General features: G+C 35.5%; 1 protein-coding gene across 3 annotated transcripts in view; it reads right to left on the bottom strand.

Moving 5' to 3' along the window:
- Nucleotides 1-4,598: 4,598 nt before the first annotated feature.
- LOC148940034 (calpain-7-like) overlaps nt 4,599-17,785 on the bottom strand; it is a 73,878-nt gene continuing 60,691 nt past the window's right edge. For all 3 annotated transcript variants that reach the window (XM_089105939.1, XM_089105941.1, XM_089105940.1), the window contains exons 7-10: nt 16,610-16,821; nt 13,551-13,759; nt 9,569-9,777; nt 4,599-4,859 (exon numbers count right to left, since the gene is read on the bottom strand). In XM_089105939.1, coding sequence (XP_088962065.1) covers nt 4,718-4,859; nt 9,569-9,777; nt 13,551-13,759; nt 16,610-16,821 — 772 coding nt within the window. In that variant the 3' untranslated portion in view covers nt 4,599-4,717. The remainder of the gene's footprint in view (nt 4,860-9,568; nt 9,778-13,550; nt 13,760-16,609; nt 16,822-17,785) is intronic.

Genomic DNA, 17,785 nt, shown 5'->3' with positions numbered 1-17,785 from the left:
AAAGTTTTTCCTTAGGTAGTTGCCATGAAAATAAAAAAAGACCAACAAATAAGAGTTCTAATAGGCAGAGGTCCTTTTATTAGACAGTGAAAAATAGATGCAAAAGTTCTATCTCTATTGGATCTCTTATTTATTCGTTATGGAAATGCAGTGTGGTCTTGGAAAGAATTCTGACATAAAAAAGACAGTTTAATAATAGTTGAAGAGTCTGAAGAAAGAAAGAATTTGTTCCTTTATTGATAATGCAGCCAGCATGTGACCCAATGTAAAGGTAACCCTGGAGAATCTCACAAAAAAAAGACAAAATACGTATCTTAGGTAGTGATTAGTGAGTGTACATTTCAACACTTCAAGAGAATTTAGAATAAAACTCAATGTTTTAATTTAGAATGGGTTTCGTCCTCAGTGGCAAATGTGGGATTCTGCTACATAACAACCATAGCCCCGGTGGCTCTTCGCATTAACATGCTAGTGTAGATGGTTCTACTAATCTTCCTGATGATACGAACGTAAGGGCAGCTATGATCCATGTTCTTGGTGACCTTATTCAAAGTATTGGAGTACTGATTGCTGCCTATGTTGTTAAGTACGAGGTAAGATTAATGGGCATATACTCATTTCTTTAGCCATTATTTGTTGTAGTACCATCCCACCTGCGCAAAGGTAGGGCTAATTCCCCAGTCCCGTGAATTTAATAAACATTTTTAACAATTTAATACGGAATTTAAATACAGTTTACGAGATAATATTTTTAATATTTTGAACTAGCTATATTTTGAAACGGCTAAATAACTAGATTGTAAGATATTTAATAATTTTATTAATAATTAATTTTTGGTTAATGAGTAAGCATGACTCCCAGAAAAAAAACCCTGCTGAACGACACTTTTTAATGTACAACAAATTGACCATGTAGGATATATTAAAATATCTGATTAATGAAGTTTATGTCAAAGAACAAATTATGGACTTAGTTAGATACAAGATTCTTTGAGAATCGTCTCTTACTATTCGAAAAATAAAAAAGCAGTGGCCTTTTCCTTATTTGTAATCAGGTTTCTTTATAAGCCATATACATCCGGGTGTCAGCGGTAGTCCGGGTTGCAGCGGTAGCTAGCAACCTAGTAAGAGACGATCAAGTCCACGATTAAGAAATATAATAGCCCATAACTCCTAAAAATATTACATAAGGGATCGATATATTTCATCATAAATTTTGTCAGTCAAAAGGATCTCATGTAGTAGTTGTTAATAGAAGTTTTGTTTAATACCTGAAAATTTTAAAATTATTACATTAAGGAACCAAACAGTTCGTGGTAACGAATATTAGTAAGGAACGAACTATAGACCATAAACTACATTTGTTTATTTTAATTATACTAGCGAAAACCATACTTTTTGGCCCAAGGCAAAAATTATTCGTAGCTCTCCAAAATATCATGTCACATTCATCAATCCGGTCTGAGGTCAAAAATTTCCGTGGAAACCACGAGGGTTCGCCACTTTCTTGTAATAGGCTGAAATTGGTGGAATAGGAAAAATAGATACCACGGGGGTTCGCCACTTTATAGAAACAAGCTGAAATCGGTGGAATAAGAAAAATAAAACTAGGACAAAACCTAAGTGATGCTCACGCAACACGATTTCATTTTAGGTTGAGCAATATTCATTCACCAAGGTTATAGGTATGGCTAGTTCTTCATTTGACGAAGATGATACCAAGTAACAGACAATTAACGTCAATTGTAATGCTAACCACCTCAATATGTCACTACTAAACTGCGTGAACTGATCTGATATCAACCCAAATGTGAAGGACATAGACAGTTGCGTGTAAAACTTTGAACAAATTGAATTTCTGAACTCTGACCGATTAAATAATATTTGTGGAGATAAACTATAGACGATATGGAAAATCAAATAAACACACCGTTGATACATTGTGATTAAATAAAAAATACAAGTTTAAAAAAAACAAACAAGAAAGTAAGGAACAACATTAAAACTTAAAACGACCAAAAATTATTACGTATATAAGGGATTCGTCCCCTAGTAAATATCTCGCTCTTTACGCTGGAGTTCGAATTTTGTTCGAATCACAAATCCCTGAATCCCAAAGGCCGTATAATTAGAAAAGATAGCTCTTTTGAAAGTACTAAAACAACTTTGGCGTAAAGAGGGAGGTATTGAACTAGGGGGCGAACCCCCTCATATACGTAATAATTTCGGTTCGTTTTAAGTTTTAATGTTGCTCCTAACTTTCAGTTGAAAAAACTTGTTTTTTTATTTAGTTTCTGATCGTTTTTTAAATAATGCTGGGAAATCCGGCCCCCTTCATACAAATGTCCCTTACCCCAAGGAAACATCCTCCATGGAAAGATCCTCCTACATAATCCCTTCCTCCGACCCCCCCCCCCCCCACCAGAAAAAATCACCCCAGAACACTTCTGTAATTCACGATAACCAATACTCAATGCAAACAACGGGGGATGTACACAACTTGCAGCCCTTCCCCCAGGAACTATGGGGGAATAAGTCATCCTCAAAGACATATTTATTAGATTTTCAACTATGCTGAACAAAATGCTATCTCAAAACTTTGGCTGGGTGACTTCGCGAAAGATTAGCGTGGGAGGGGGCCAAGTTGCCCCCAATTTTTTTGTTCACTTCAAAAGGACACTAGAACTTTTAATTTCCTTTCGAATGAGACCTCTTGCGATATTCTAGGACTACTGGATCGATACGATCACTTCTGGAAAAAAACCCAAATAAACACGCATCCATGATGTTTCTTCTGGCAAAAAACACAAAATTCCACATTTTTGCAGATAGGAGCTTGAAACATCTGTAGCAAGGTTTTCTGTTACGCTGAATCTGATGGTTTAATTTTCATTAAGATTCTATCCCTTTTAGGGGGTATTTCCCCCTTTTTCCGAAAATCAGGCAAATTTTTTTCAGGCTTGTAACTTTTGATGGGTAACACTAAACTTAATGAAACTTATATATTTCAAATCAACATAAAAATCCGATTCTTTTAATGTGTCTATTGGTATCAAAATTCTGTTTTTTAGAGTTTCGGTTGCTATTGGGCCGCGTCGCTCCTTACTTTCAGTTCGTTAACACGAACTGTTTGATCCCTGGTTCAATAAAGCTGCCATGAGAGCAGTTATTCGTATCAATGGATTCCTAAACACAATTTTAGCATCCTTATGATATTACCACATTCATACCTGATTGAACCTTTAGTTTCTGAAATCGATGATGTTCTGAGATTCTCAGGCTAAGATTGTAATGTGACTGTTTTTGAGCAAAACATAGAAAATTGGAATCCCACGAATGATCTTATTGTCACCAAAGTCGGTATTTAAGGTTTTTTTTTAATGCCCAATATTAAAAGCGGGGCTGAAACTGCAGTCTGAGCCTTATAAATCAAAACACAGCATGCAACATACATGTTCCACAAATGACTTTTAATTACGCCTGCAGTAGTATTGAAGTATTTTTAGAGCATATTTCACAGATGATGTTTAATTTCCATCGAAGTTGGTGTTATTGGAAGCCACTTGTTGAATATGTGGGCTAAGCACTGTGTTTTCTTCTGAGACTCTCACACAGGACGTAATTTGTGCAAAAAGTCCCACAAACGAAAATTATGCCTTTTGTTGAAAATTGGAAGTTATTCTATAATTTGGACACATCGAACATTATGTAGATGAGTTGTATGATGGTGAAGCGTGACATGAAAAAATTCAAAAACGTTTTTTTGCTAAAAGTTATGAAATTCTTCTAGGAAAATTCTATCATAATCCGAGCAGTGTCATTCAAAATTTTCATCCTTAGGTTACTGAGCTCATGATGTTTTAAGGCCACGTTCATCAAGACACACAGCCGGTATTACAAAGTCTGACAACCAGCTTGCTGGGCCTGAAGAAATTCCAAGATTAGGTAAGTCTATGTATAGCGTTACCATTCAGATATTTTTGGCAACCGGTTCTTTAGGTTCATGAAAATCTAAGAGCGTTTCCATTTAATCAACTAGAACCAGTAGAATACCACTATTGGGTATTCCATGCTAATGTAAATGTTTAGATGAAAATCAGACCAAGTCCATTACAAACGATGGATACAAATCGAAAAGAATATCCAAGAATGCTTGATTTTATTTCAATGCACCAATCATCTGGTGGATAAATGTCATGAAACTGATGTTGTCTTTTTATGTGCTTGAATATTGAATATATTCCTAACTGTAGTTTAGAATGAGTAAAGTCTCAAAGAGTCCTAACAGAAAAAGTCGAAGGGTCCTGCGGTATTTTTTTTCTTTTTCAATGTTAATCCTTATTTTAAGGGAATAGCCTAGCTAGTGCATTTAGAACTCAACAAGTGGTAGGATACTAAAACCCAAAAAAAGAAAATCTAGTGAACTTGACGTTTTATTTTCTTTTTTAGTGTCAATCCTAGCTTTTAGGGAATAGCATTGCTCATGCATACATCCAAGAGTCCAGAATTGTCCAACACTACAACCCAAGAATTTTTTTTTTAAAAGGAATCTGTCAGATTGACCTCTGAACAGCTAAAGTAATGTAGCTAACTTTCAAAAACAAATGTTAGTTGGTTAGTATAGTAAAATCCGTAATGTAATAAAACAACAAATATAACTATAACTTCATCTCCAAGAAAAAATAATGGCAGCAATGACCAAGCTGCCTAATTTGATTTACCGCTTCATTAGCTTGACACCAAATGAAGAGTTGACAATTAGAAAAAAATGACCTTCCTGGTTTGGTTCAAAAGAAGATGGGATTATAGTATACTCTCCTGACGGTACATTTTCAAGGGATAGGATAGAAAATCCAGACCTAAAAAAAAAAAAACAAATAGGATATAATCACCAAAAAATAGTTCAATCAATTCTATATTTTAGGTAGCTTGGACATGCCATCTACCTGGAAAAATACCCTACACCTGAAAAGTTCTATTGTTGTTATTAATTATTATTAAAGAAACTAATTAAAAAAATGAATAAATAACACGATTTTCTCCCCGGGGGAGCTAGAGGAAACAAATCACAGAGACAGAAAAGGGAGAAAAAAGAAAAAAAAACACTTTGCCACCGACACCACCAATACCACCACCAAAATAATCACAAAATATCTTAAAATGAACATCACATTTTTTGCCTTTGGAAACTATATAACATCTAAATCATCCATAGGAATGCATGAATAATAATAATATTAATAATAATAATAATAATAATAATCATAATAAAAAAACCGCAATCTGCGAAAACCATTCCTTAACAGTTTTCCTGAATAAATGTGGATTATCAATAGTCTTAACTTTAATTTTTAAACTATTCCATTTTTGGATACCTTTGCATAAAAAACAAAACACGGACGGGAATTAGTTCTAGGAAATCAGAAACATCCCTTGTATCAACTGAATAGCCCACACAGTTTTACTAAAAAGGCTGGAGGGTCTAGATTAGGCTAGGACGAGTTTACGAAAATTGAAAAATCTCTTGGGATTTCACGGGAGCAGGTCAAAGCAGAGGCTTTGAATAAAATGAGACAACAGAGTGAAATAAAGGGGAAATCATTAAGCTGAGTTAAACTGATTAGAACTATTCTTTGTTACAATCGAATTGGCATCAGTTATGAAATAAGATAAAGGTTCTAACATAGATTCTAACGGACAGAAAAATTTCAGTAATCGTAAAAAAGAAACGGAACTGAACAAAAAAAAAAGTTTTAATAAAGATTAGAGCCGACATGGTCATGGAGCAACTAACACCAGATTTAACTACATCCAATGACTCTGTTAAGCACACTTAAAATTTACAGACTCTTAAGAAATTTAAAACTATAATAAGAGTTCTGCAGTTTTTTAACGTCAAAAGTTTTCTTTTTTGACAGTTTGCGTTTTGGACTTAGTCCTCATAGATACTGAGCCTTTCACATAGCCAAACCAAAGTTGAATGACAGACAGAAAGCGATAGTAAAGATATGCAAAATTAGAAAGCAAAGTGCCTTGCACAATAAATAAAACCTCACACAATTTCAACTTGGACCAGATATATCAACAGTACGTGGGCGTAAAAGAAAGAATTAAAAAAAATTATCCTGAGATCAATTTTTTTTTTACAATTCTTTTAAGGCACCAAACGAATGACACATTCTAGCCGGCTCACATAAAGTATTCCAGACAGACTGAAAAATATCAGGGGGTTGAATTCTGATCTGACTGAAGGACTCAATGGAATCCAAATATTATCATAATTACTAAGATAATATGTAGAGCGGTCAGAGACAAGAGACGTTATAGATTTAAGGGCCACAGGAACATCACCATGTAACTGAAGACCAAGGAAATACACACATGAAAGAAAATAAAGTAAGTTATATAGTTGAAACCACTTGTTCCAATGGTAAGGTTCCTTGCTTTGTCATATACCCTAAAATCTAAATTAGGTCCCTGCACTTCAATTATATTTAAACTGTAGATTTTTCAAATTTATGTATTGAATAAAATATTTGACTCGTAGAATTTTACTTTCTCAACTCTATTAAAGGAGTCACAATAGTAGCCCTCTATACAGTTTCTATACGGGAATGGCAATACAAAAAGACCAACTGAAAGCACAACTACTTGATCTAAGCATAAAATAACACCGAAATATATGACCTTTAAATACAGTCGCATCAATTAAATTCATGCTCAACTATTCCCTCGTATTTTCGAGGCGAAAGACTCTTCTTAGATTCAAAAGCTATCATGACTATTTTAAAAATAGATTCATCTTTAAAATCACATTTTTTTTTCCCAGAGCGTTCCTCTTTCTGAAATTTAAGAGGTGTAGGTACTGTGCAGGAGACCAGGGTTATATCCGGAGGTGATTTTTTGAAACGGCATATTTTTGAAGTCACTGTTTTTTCTCAAAGCTATGATTTCACCGTAAAATGTGTGTTCATTTGAATCACCTTCAAGATTTTTTTTTAGATTGTGCCCCAAAAAGAAAAATATTTTTAATTTTTTTAATTTTTTCTTAAATTGTCCGAAACAGCTCTTATCCACGGGGTTGGATCGGACACCTCTGGTATTAGTTCGTTCACCAAGCTAAACCATTAGATTTTGACTTCTTTTCTTTATCCAATACGCATAAACGTAAAAAAACAGGACTTCGGCCATATAAACGACAAAAAAAAAGCATTAACATGACACATAATTTACCGGAGTTGATACAAGCAGAGACCTGCTTTTTTTTCGCCTCGCGAATTTCGCAGGTGAGAAAATTTCAAAACAATGCCATCTGTACTGCCGCCTGTCTTATCCAGAATCTCTGCAAATGCGCATTTCTCTCCGATTTTTCTCACGGAAAGAAGTCTAGAATCACCTTCGTTGACACTTCCGATCAGATCAATGTAAAAAATCTTTCCGCTAAGCTTGCCAATCACCAACTTCACTAGAACAAAATAATTCGCCGCCACTAAATCGAGAGCAAAGTTCTCGATGTCTTCCTCGTCACCGGTATGAAGTAAATCATCACGAAACATCGTTAAGATCAAGAAGTTTACTTCCCCTATTTAAAAGAAAATTCTGGCGAGTGTCCGGGTTTCTCGTCCTTGCCTTCTCTACTTTGGGTTTCATCGCTTATTCGATTTCCTCTTTTTCAGGCGTGGTTGTGACTATTCGGGTGCGGCCCCGGTTGACGGCTTGTCGCCCCGAAAGAGTCAAACTAAGGGACTTGGGTTCTCAGGCACCCCAACTACCGGCCTGTCTGAAATTACAGAGAGGGAAAAACTGGATCTAAGAAAATATACCTTTTGAGAGAGGAAATCCCTTTTGCACGAAAAGTATACATAATGTTCATCGGATTAAATTTTTCAATGAGACGCTGTGCTGCCATTTCGTAGTATGTAGTTCATTGCTCCGGATTGGTATCTAGCTATTCATTGACTTTCTTTTGAAGCACAGACTTGAAAGGGCACGGGACTACTAAATCCAAAGGTTACAGCCTATGTGGGCAATGAGGAGGGAACATAACGGGCGTTAAGAAATGTTCTTGCAGTAGCTAAATACCAGCTTTTTACAGGTGAGATTGGTTTCGACAGATAAAAAGATTGCCTGAACCAAATTCAAATCGCCAAGTCCAACCTAACCCCATGTGTTCTTGTGCGGCGTCAAAGTGATTTGAATTAAAAGAAATCAAATAGATGGTACGCAATTGTCTGCTCCAAAAAATTCCCATGTAGCTAATTTTCTCCTGGAAAAATGTTACGGTAAACTCAGCGGCCTGGACCACTCTATTAAATTCCCAAAAATACCCTTGAAAAAACTTCTTAATTTAAAAATCACTTTTTGCGAAGTAGGAAACAAATGGCTGCGAGTATCTAGACACAAACTGGCGTGCCAACACTAGGTGGTGCGCCTTTGGTGATTTTTTTGGGAAATTTTAGCTAAGCCACTATGCGTCCATACTTGAGTGTCCAGATCAATCCCGTGTTCGGGTCATTTCCAATCGAATGAACCCTTTTCGAAGTTTCTACGACAACTCCTTCGATACAAAGTGCCTGTCGAAGAAAGAAGAAGAAGAAAAAAAAACACATTGTGGCCACATCGTTGTTTACTTAGACAGCGCTAGCACGCAGCCTATGATACCCAAGCGTTTTTGAGTTGGATTCAGGTGAATCTGATTCAAAATAATCTAGGAATCTGTATGTCTTTAAAGGAGAATTGATGAAAGTTAGTCAGTCTTGAATTTGAAGATTTATCAGGTCTCTCATTTGCATTTGAATTTTCTTATAATAATTTTTTGCTTTCCATTCTTCCAGAATTTTAATTTATTATTTGTTTTCTTTGTTTTTGTTCTTAAAAGCATACTTGTGTCCAGGTACACATCATCATTTGTAGCACTTGCGCAGTTTCATTCTGTGACATGTGTCTTTTTTGTGACATTCTGTGACTTTTTGCCATAATTATATTTTTGGTCTCTGATGAGCTAAACTGTACCAAAGAGGTTCAGACAGTACCTACAGACAGGGCAAGATAGCTTTCGTGTACCCCCCCCCCCCCCCCCGCTACCATCAAATTCAAGATTTTTACGATTTTCCCATAGTTATTTCACATTATTTGTCTGTCTGTTACTTTTTTTTTTAATTTATACGAGTATAAACCTTATCCGGACCTGCATGCTCTATTGCCACCAACAGTTAAGCTGCTATCTCAATTTACTCATAAAGAAAAAAGGGGGATTTAAATAAGAAACTTGACTTGTTGAGCATATTATTAAAAACAAATATTTTGGGTAAGCAAATAAAATTATTTTACTTAAGATTGATTAATGTAGCATTATAATAAAGAATATTGTCTTATTTACGGCTCACCAGCCTTAAAATGACCTATTTTCCCGCGACAACCACCAGTTGATAGGGAGACCGGCTGGTAATAAAATAGGCACGCAGAATGTAATTGAAGTGACAATCGCACAATGATCAAGAGCGATACAAAATGACCAATCCGAAAAAAAAATAAAAAAACAACAAAAAAAACAAACAAACAAACAAACCTGAAAGCGCCAGTTGATTTTCTGCCAAAGCTACTGGTTGAATCCTGAGCAATGACATCAAACCCAACAGCATACTTTCTTAGTCCTTTAAGTTCAATTAAAAGTGATTGTGGGCCGTTCTCAAGGATCATTCTATATTTTGGGTTGTTTACAAACGTAGGATAGTTTGCACAGCCTCCAGCTTGCAAACCTCGCCATTCGCCAACCTCCTTCAAAATAAAAATATACTAAAGTTTAGCTCATTTTTCCTTAAAAAGCTGCAAAATAAAATTCTAAAGGGAACACTGGTATCTGCAAAACAAGAATAGCGACAGAAGATTAATAGAAGATACAGGAAATAGAATGATGAGTCAAGAACAATGGAAGGAAAGATAAAATATCAGAATTTTTCATAAAGACCACATAAGATTCTACAGCAGCATTGTTTACCAATCTTATTTTGATCTTGACTAGAATTCTTTTAAAGCAAGAGTTCCTAAGCCAGGATGCAACCATTCCTGGGGGCAAGAAAAATGTTTTATGGGTGTAACTCTAGGGATAACCTAAAAGGATTTCTAACCAACAACATAATAGGGTGCGTATAAATGAATATTTGAGCAGCATTCTATTCTAAAGAGGATACGGAATCATGATAGAAGATTCATACAGGTGCAAAACTGAGAAAAGTTGGCTCAAACCAGCTGATCAAACCCAGAGCGTGGGATTAATTCAGTTGGGACATTTCATAAATTTTAACAGCTGGGTTGCTGAGAAAATGAAATTTTAAAGTGCCAAGGACATCAAAATAAAAATAGCTCTTGTCCCCTGGCCTAAAAACTATAATTTTCTTAGATTTTTCTTTTGGTTGTTCAAAATCATAAAGTTTTCAGGAAAGCACCACATTTTCGTCAGTGTTGCCCCGTTGAATCGTGAAAATAAATAAGCAAATTATTTGGTTAAATTTGACAGCAGTTTTCTTCCGTAAAAATTCAGAAATCAACGATCGGTTGTTCCCAAAAGACACTACGCCTTCAAAAGAAAGCTGCACCTTCTCAAGCTGCTGGGTGGCAAATCTTTTTAGCTTTTTTTCCTGATTTTTCAACCCATTTTTTTTTTATTGGTGCCCACTTCCACCAAAACTACATAACTGCGCATTGAGGTCTATTTCATTAAAAATTCAATTTCTGATTTTTCCTGATTTTTTTATGACATATATCTTTGTGCAAGTTTCTACTTAACCAACTCAAACAATCATATTTAATTTTCAATTGATACTTTACGAAAAGGTTTGCTAGGTTAGTAGCTGCATTATACCACTGTCCTAGCTTTTGCTTAGTTACACCAGCATGACTGACATAGTGTCCAAACACCGGACACCACAAAGCAAAGACTTAACATAGTTTTATTATTCTTATGCGAACTAACATTCTCCGTTTTAATTCATTGCAGCTACTGAGACAGCAAAACCAGTTAAAGCTAATAAAAGTCCCATTCCCTTTAATATAATTTTCAAGGTGTTATTTTACAGCACTTAACAACACAGACGTATGTACTAGGTTAGGACGTTTATAGGATCCTGCAGGGGGTTCAGCTTATTTAATTTATTTGAATATCCAAGCGGCCTTGCTGTTTGGTTTTCATTGGAAAGGAAAAATATTTTCAGTAAACTTAATCTATTTGAAAAGAGATTCCGATATTTACAGGACCCAAGTGGGTTTATTTCGCCCCAACTTAAAACACTTGAAAATTTCAAAGGTTTTTCCGTGGCATTTTAAGTTAGATCGATAAGTATTTTATATGTTTTACCAGTGAAAACGAATCGTTAAAGAATTGCAATAGCTTGCGAAACGTTGTGTTCCCTCATCAGAGTTTGCGTTTCCCTGTAAAACATACAATTTTGCGACAAGTCAGACAAATAAGACGTTGAATTGATTAATTTGTTATCTATCAATGTGCCCGGCCAAAATTATGACATTACTTAGACTTTTTCTTAGAAAAGTATGTTATTGATGTTAAAAGTAAAGATCGCCATCTAGTAGTGTCAAGGGTTAATTTAACGCTCAAATTTCGGAAGGGTAACTACCTCCCGGGTCGACCAAATTTTCACTCTTAGGTTCATAATTGAGAAGTGCCTGAGTTGTCAAACACCTTTGGTCCTCAGTTTTATACATTATGAGCAAGCGTTCGATTCTGTTGATAGAAGAGCTTTAGCAAAGGTTTTATCCTTGTATGGTATACCGGACAAATACCTTAAAGTGATTAGTACCATGTACGAGAATAACACTGCTGCAGTTAAGGTAGGAAATGAGGTTAGCAGCTGGTTTTGTATTAAGTCAGAAGTTAAGCAGGATTGTTTTCTATCCCCATTTATATGGATTATTTTGATGGATTTTGTCTTGAGGAGCACAGAAAGGTAATGGGAGACCATAGAATCTAATAGGGAGGAAAAAGTCTCCAGGACTTAGATTATGCTGATGAAACGGAAAGCAGGTCGTCCTCGTCTAGGGTGGGAGGATGTCATAAAGAAAGATTTAAAGGAAATGGGAACTTCATGGGAGGGTGTAAAAAGGGAGGCTTTGAATAGATTGGGATGGAGGAGGAGCGTGCGTAGCTGCGTTGGCCTCAGGCGGCTTGGTGCTGCGGTGAGTTGTTGTTAGTAGTAGTAGTAGTTTTCTTAGAAAATGATCCGAAGTTGCTTAAAAATACGGAGAATTCTCCTACTTTCGGTAACAAAAAGAGAAAAAAAGTAAAGCGAATTCCAAAATTTTAATTCGGTTGATGGATAGAGCTGATTCTCAGCTATTTAATGATGTCAAAATTGCCGTCTTACGTTGAAAAATTTGAAGCGTAGGACAGGAGGATATTACCACAACAAAACTTGCATAAATATTTTATTCTATTAAATCTTATTTTCCTAAATTTCAGTTCCTTTAAATTAAATTCCTAAATACTTTATTGAATCTTAAATTAGTTTTTTCTATGCGTCACTTTCGAATTCGCTGATAGCATTTTATATACTAACACCCAACTCGGCTGTGATAATTAAAAGGGCGACATATGCCATTTTGGTCTAAAATAATTTATTTATGTGTCGTGGGGCTGTCAGAATTGTCCTATCTTGTACTGTTACAAAGATGAAAATAGATATGCGCCACTTTTAACCTATATCATAGCCGACAGCTGTGATAATTCAAAGGGCGATATATGCCTTTTGGTCCAAAATGATTTATGAATGTGTCGTCGTTACGAATATAGAAAAGACAGACACACATCACTTTCGGAGTCGACAAACTTTGAAGACAAAAAAGAGACATATGCGAGAGAGAGAGAGAGAGAGAGAGAGAGAGAGAGAGAGAGAGAGAGAGAGAGAGAGAGAGAGAGAGAGAGAGAGAGAGGGAGAAGAGAGGGAGAGGGAGAGAGAGAGAGAGAGAGAGAGAGAGAGAGAGAGAGAGAGAGAGAGAGAGAGAGAGAGAGAGAGAGATCCAGAATGTACGCCAGGAAGTTTCTGGGTCAGCTACTCTTAGATCAGCCCCTTATTCTTCGTGTTTTTATTAATACCCCCCTCTCCTTTAGAATGTTCCCAGTCTATCAAATCAGCACCAAGCCATGAAAATATGCTGAAGTACATCATAGAAGAATCAAGAAGAATATGAGCATACTGGGAGGTAGTGCTTCTGAGATGAGCAATAATTTAAGAGAAACACTGGTCCGTCATTAGTCTTCCCGTCTAATAGATCGTCGACTATTACCTTTGATAGAAACACTCCATGAGGCCAGTTTTTAGCGCTCTAGCAGAAACTTGAAGAGCATACAAAGCAAACACACCTCCAAAGTGGGAAAAAAAACTTGATTAGCATAAAGTTGGTCATCACTCTATCTTCACACTCTATTAACTCTTGCTTTTAGTATTTTCTTGCACACAAGATATAAAATAGATATCCAACAATGTCAAGTAATTGTTCCAGTCACCCTAAAAGGATATATTTTTACCATAGATGCATACCTCTATTTTATGCTTGAACGGATTTTTCAGCTTATCCATACTAAACTTCACTGTCGAATAAGCCCTTAATGTGTAGTAAATCGTTTTGGATTTCTCATATTGAGATACAACAAGGGTAAATTTGTGTGTATCAGGAGTCTTAATAAAAATCTTGCATAGATAGTGAGGACTGTTTATTCGGACACCGTCAATGAAAGGTGGCGGGTCATCTGCAAAAATAAAGAAATAAAACTGACACTGTAAAAGAAAGAAATTGTATCTTGTAAAATAATCTTCCTTCATATTATGATGCACTTTAGCACCTAAAAGCTGAAAAACGGGATAACGGACGTTAAACATTCTATGCTAAGCCGAAAAGACAAATCGCAAGATGGACATCGACTATTGTACAAAGGCGTTGAATTTTTTCCGGTAATTTATTATCATTTCTGGTGACGCATGGCTTTCCTATTAAAAAAACTACTTACATAATTGTAGTAATTGCAAGACACAATGGTTAGCTTTGTCTAGGATCGAGCAGCTGCACCATCGAATTGAGCCAAGAGTCAATGTCCTTCGTGAGAAGACAAGTCAAATTCAGGATTTGTCGCATCTTCGCAAACACTTCTCGAGGCCTATGTTCTAAGTCAGGTATAGTCACTCCTAACCATGTAATTGCTGTAGGGTCTATCGCTTGTTCATATACATATGTGTTACGATAATCAAAGGGGGAAATATCACTGGAGAAAGGCTTGTCCTCTAATCACTTTTGGACCTCAAAAGTGCCATTACACCTTTAAGTTCCCATTTAATTAAAAAGTATTTTAATTAGAAAAAAATATAGCTGTTAAAAAGTATAACTTCTAATTGTGACTTTAAAGCCAATATTTCCGATTTTTTTCTCTCTTAACTTGTTGGTAGCCTTACGATTAAGCTTTTTTGCACTTAATAAGCCCAAGGCCTCGATTTTCTTTAGAAATCTGTGCTCGTGTGTGGCTATGTGATCTATTTTTACTATGGGTAAAAATACAACTCCCCATCTACACCTTCAAGCTCCCTTCAAATTTTCTATGACCACCCCTCCCATAAAAAGTAGCCGGGAAAAAATTTAGTAGAAAATACATGAGACAGATTTCACCTTTTGCTGAGTAGAAACTCTTGGTGGAGGAATTCCAGTTTCTTGGACCCTTGAAATGGGCGATATAGCCCATTTTCTTTTCGATACTACTTACATAGGAATATACTTGTTGGATAAATGACAATCTAAGAAAGTATATAAATTGTCAACTTGAAAGTAAATCAAGATTTTAAAGAGTGGAAGATCGGTAGAATAAGGGAAGGTGAGTGTGAAAATATAGGTATGTGCATATAGGAGCGGAGTTACTGTTCTGTCGTTATTTGTATATTTTTTTTTATATATTTTCGTTTTGCTATATCTTTTTTGTGAGCCATGATCCATGTGGCTCTAGTGTTGGAATAGATTATATTAACCACACCATATAGATTTTTGCAAATAAAAGATCAGGTCAACCCGCTGATCTGGTCAGTGGCGGTAGCAATGTGGCACATACGAATTACTTAATACGCCATCAGAGACGGAGAAGCTAAAACTCAGTGATTATACTCGTACATATCATGTACAAAAACAGTGTGTGTGGAGTTTAAGCTTCTGGTCCCCTTAATTTAGAGAGCTAAAAAAAACCTCCTTTGCTGCTCTTGTCATACTTTCAAAAGAGCCAGTGTATACTTGTTTGGCTAAAGACCGAACTGAGGAACTTGAACAAGAGCTCATTTGAAATTAAATTTTGAACCCAGGAAACTTTTTCCACAAAAACTTGAATGTGGTAAGTGGCAGTGGTACAATGGCAATGTCTATTTATTTCTGCAACTGTCAATGCTAAAAAATCAAAAGCTTCTTTATTAGCTTTAGCATCTCTAAACAGTTTTGTGCGAAGTATCTCAGCTCCTTTGCCTTTAAGGGAGGCATAAATTTGCAATCCCCCCCCCAAAGCGTCCTCGATTTTGAAACTTAAGTCTGGTCAGTGTTTATCTAAAAGTAATTTAAAGTGCAACGAACATTACCAGCAGTAAATTGCAAGCATTGCGTTTATCAAGTGTCTTTCAAACATTTAAACTGAAAATGTTATTGCTTAAAGTAAAGTCAACTAAATGAGCCCCAGCATTCTTGAAGTATTGTGACAAAAAAGTTAAAATTATCATCACATTCTTCTTGCATTACACGTTCGTGAAAAAAGGTGAACACTTTAGTGTAAAAAGCGGGGGAGAGGGCTAAGGAGGATTTTGTAGTTTTAACGTCACTCCTTACTTCCATTCATAAATAAAATTCATTTTATTTTATTTTATCCAGTCGTTTTAGTGTTCTCATTAAGCCAGCAACTCTATTTAGCTTCTGTGGTGCTCAACCACATTAGTGCCAATTGTATATATAGTTATTTGTTGTTTTATTTCTCGGTTTCGTGTTCGCTTTAGTGTTCTCATTGAGCCAGCAACTCTATTAGCTTCTGTGGTGCTCAACCACATTAGTGCCAATTGTATACATAGTTATTTGTTGTTTTATTTCTCGGTTTCGTGTTCGCTTTGGTGTTCTCATTGAGCCAGCAACTCTATTTAGCTCTTCTGTGGTGCTCAGCCACAGTAGTGACAATTGTATGTATAGCTATTTGTTGTTTTTAGTTATCGGTTGTGGATTTTATTTGATTTTAGGTTATCTTAGTTTTTATCTTTGTTTCTTAGCGTTGAAGGCACCTTGTCATATACAGGCGAAATATCTGCTTCGGTTTAGTTTTGTCTTTTCCTTCTACTGGCAGTAGTCCCGTTTATTTTCTTCATCTTGAAATTCTCTCTCTGTTTGTTTTTGTCATGGCTGGCCAGTTCGGCTTTGGACCTTTAATTTGGAATGCACATCATCTCTCATTTGAGAAGTACATTTTTCTAGTATCAAGCATTTTCCTTTAATAAAATCTTCGATACCTCTAATCAGATATTTACAATGAATAATAATTCTCCCCCTCCCCCAAAGCATATAGAATATGCATAACTACGAATTATATGTAACTTACTTGGATAATATACCTTTTTCCCATCTGTGTTCTTGTAAACCAATAATGTTATGAATTCCTTGTTCTCTTTAAAATCAGCAATCTCTGTAATATGTCTTGTTAGAAGTACCCAAACTGCTGCTTCGCCCTTTGTTGTAACATCTAAACTGTACTGCGGGTTTTCACCGATGTTGTACTGGTCTTTTGCTGGACCAGAACCCGCACTCCAGCTTCTAGAAATTTGAACAGGGTTCAACTATCATGTGGCAAGATATTTATGCATGCCACTAAATTCAAACTTATTTTATCATAAATGTTTTCTTAAGACCACGTCGCCTTTCCATTTATAAATCAAATGAAATGAAAATTTCAGATGCAAACCAGGGTTGAAACTTTTAATTAAGATGGTGAAAACCTCAAACACTAATAAAATCCTGTTTCGGCTTCACGATTGGAAGCCTCTGCATAAAAGATAAACATAAAGATAACAGATAAGCATTGAAAAATAATGCAAGAGATGAAAAAAACTATCTAACAAAAGAAAGATGGGAACAAATCTCAACTGAAAAACTAAAGTTAAGGACATTAGTGGAAGTTCTAAAAAAAAAATCCAATCTGACTTGAAGTGGGATGCCCATTTTTAAAACATCCTCCAAGAAGTTTCCCCTTCGATTTCCCTGCTAAAACTTCTCATGAAGTTTTAGCTTAAACTGCTAAAACTTCTCGTTTCACGTGAAGGTTAAATTCGCAAACTTATCGTTACTATATATATGCACTAGTGCTATTTATGACGAGAAATTCAAATTCGGCAACCATGCTGTGAGAGAAATTTTAAAATTGTATTCTATGATATGACAAAACACTACACAAGTCCAAAGAAACCGTTCTTTAAAAATCTATAGATCCGAAAAATCAACCATTATCCTCTGATATGAGCTATTAACAAAGTTAAAAGATCTTTTATTTAATCATCTTAGGCATAACATACATAAACAGAATTGGAACTAATTGAAACAATAACTGGTCAAAAGCCTTTTAATATAGTTATAGTAAAAAAATAAAAATGTATATAGATATATTCTTTTTATCTGCTGCAGATGAAAAAAATCACTTATCTTTTCTACCATAATTATCAAGATTTGTTAGTATATATATATTGTTTTATTCATTAGTATATATGTTTACCCTTTTTTAATT

This window comes from Artemia sp. Qi Xiang Cuo, chromosome 20 (genome assembly GCF_049724085.1).
Source record: "Artemia sp. Qi Xiang Cuo chromosome 20, ASM4972408v1, whole genome shotgun sequence".
NCBI classification, from domain to species: Eukaryota; Metazoa; Arthropoda; class Branchiopoda; order Anostraca; family Artemiidae; genus Artemia; species Artemia sp. Qi Xiang Cuo.
The sequence above is the reverse complement of the archived record's forward strand: the minus strand, read 5'-3'. Positions and strand labels throughout refer to the sequence as shown.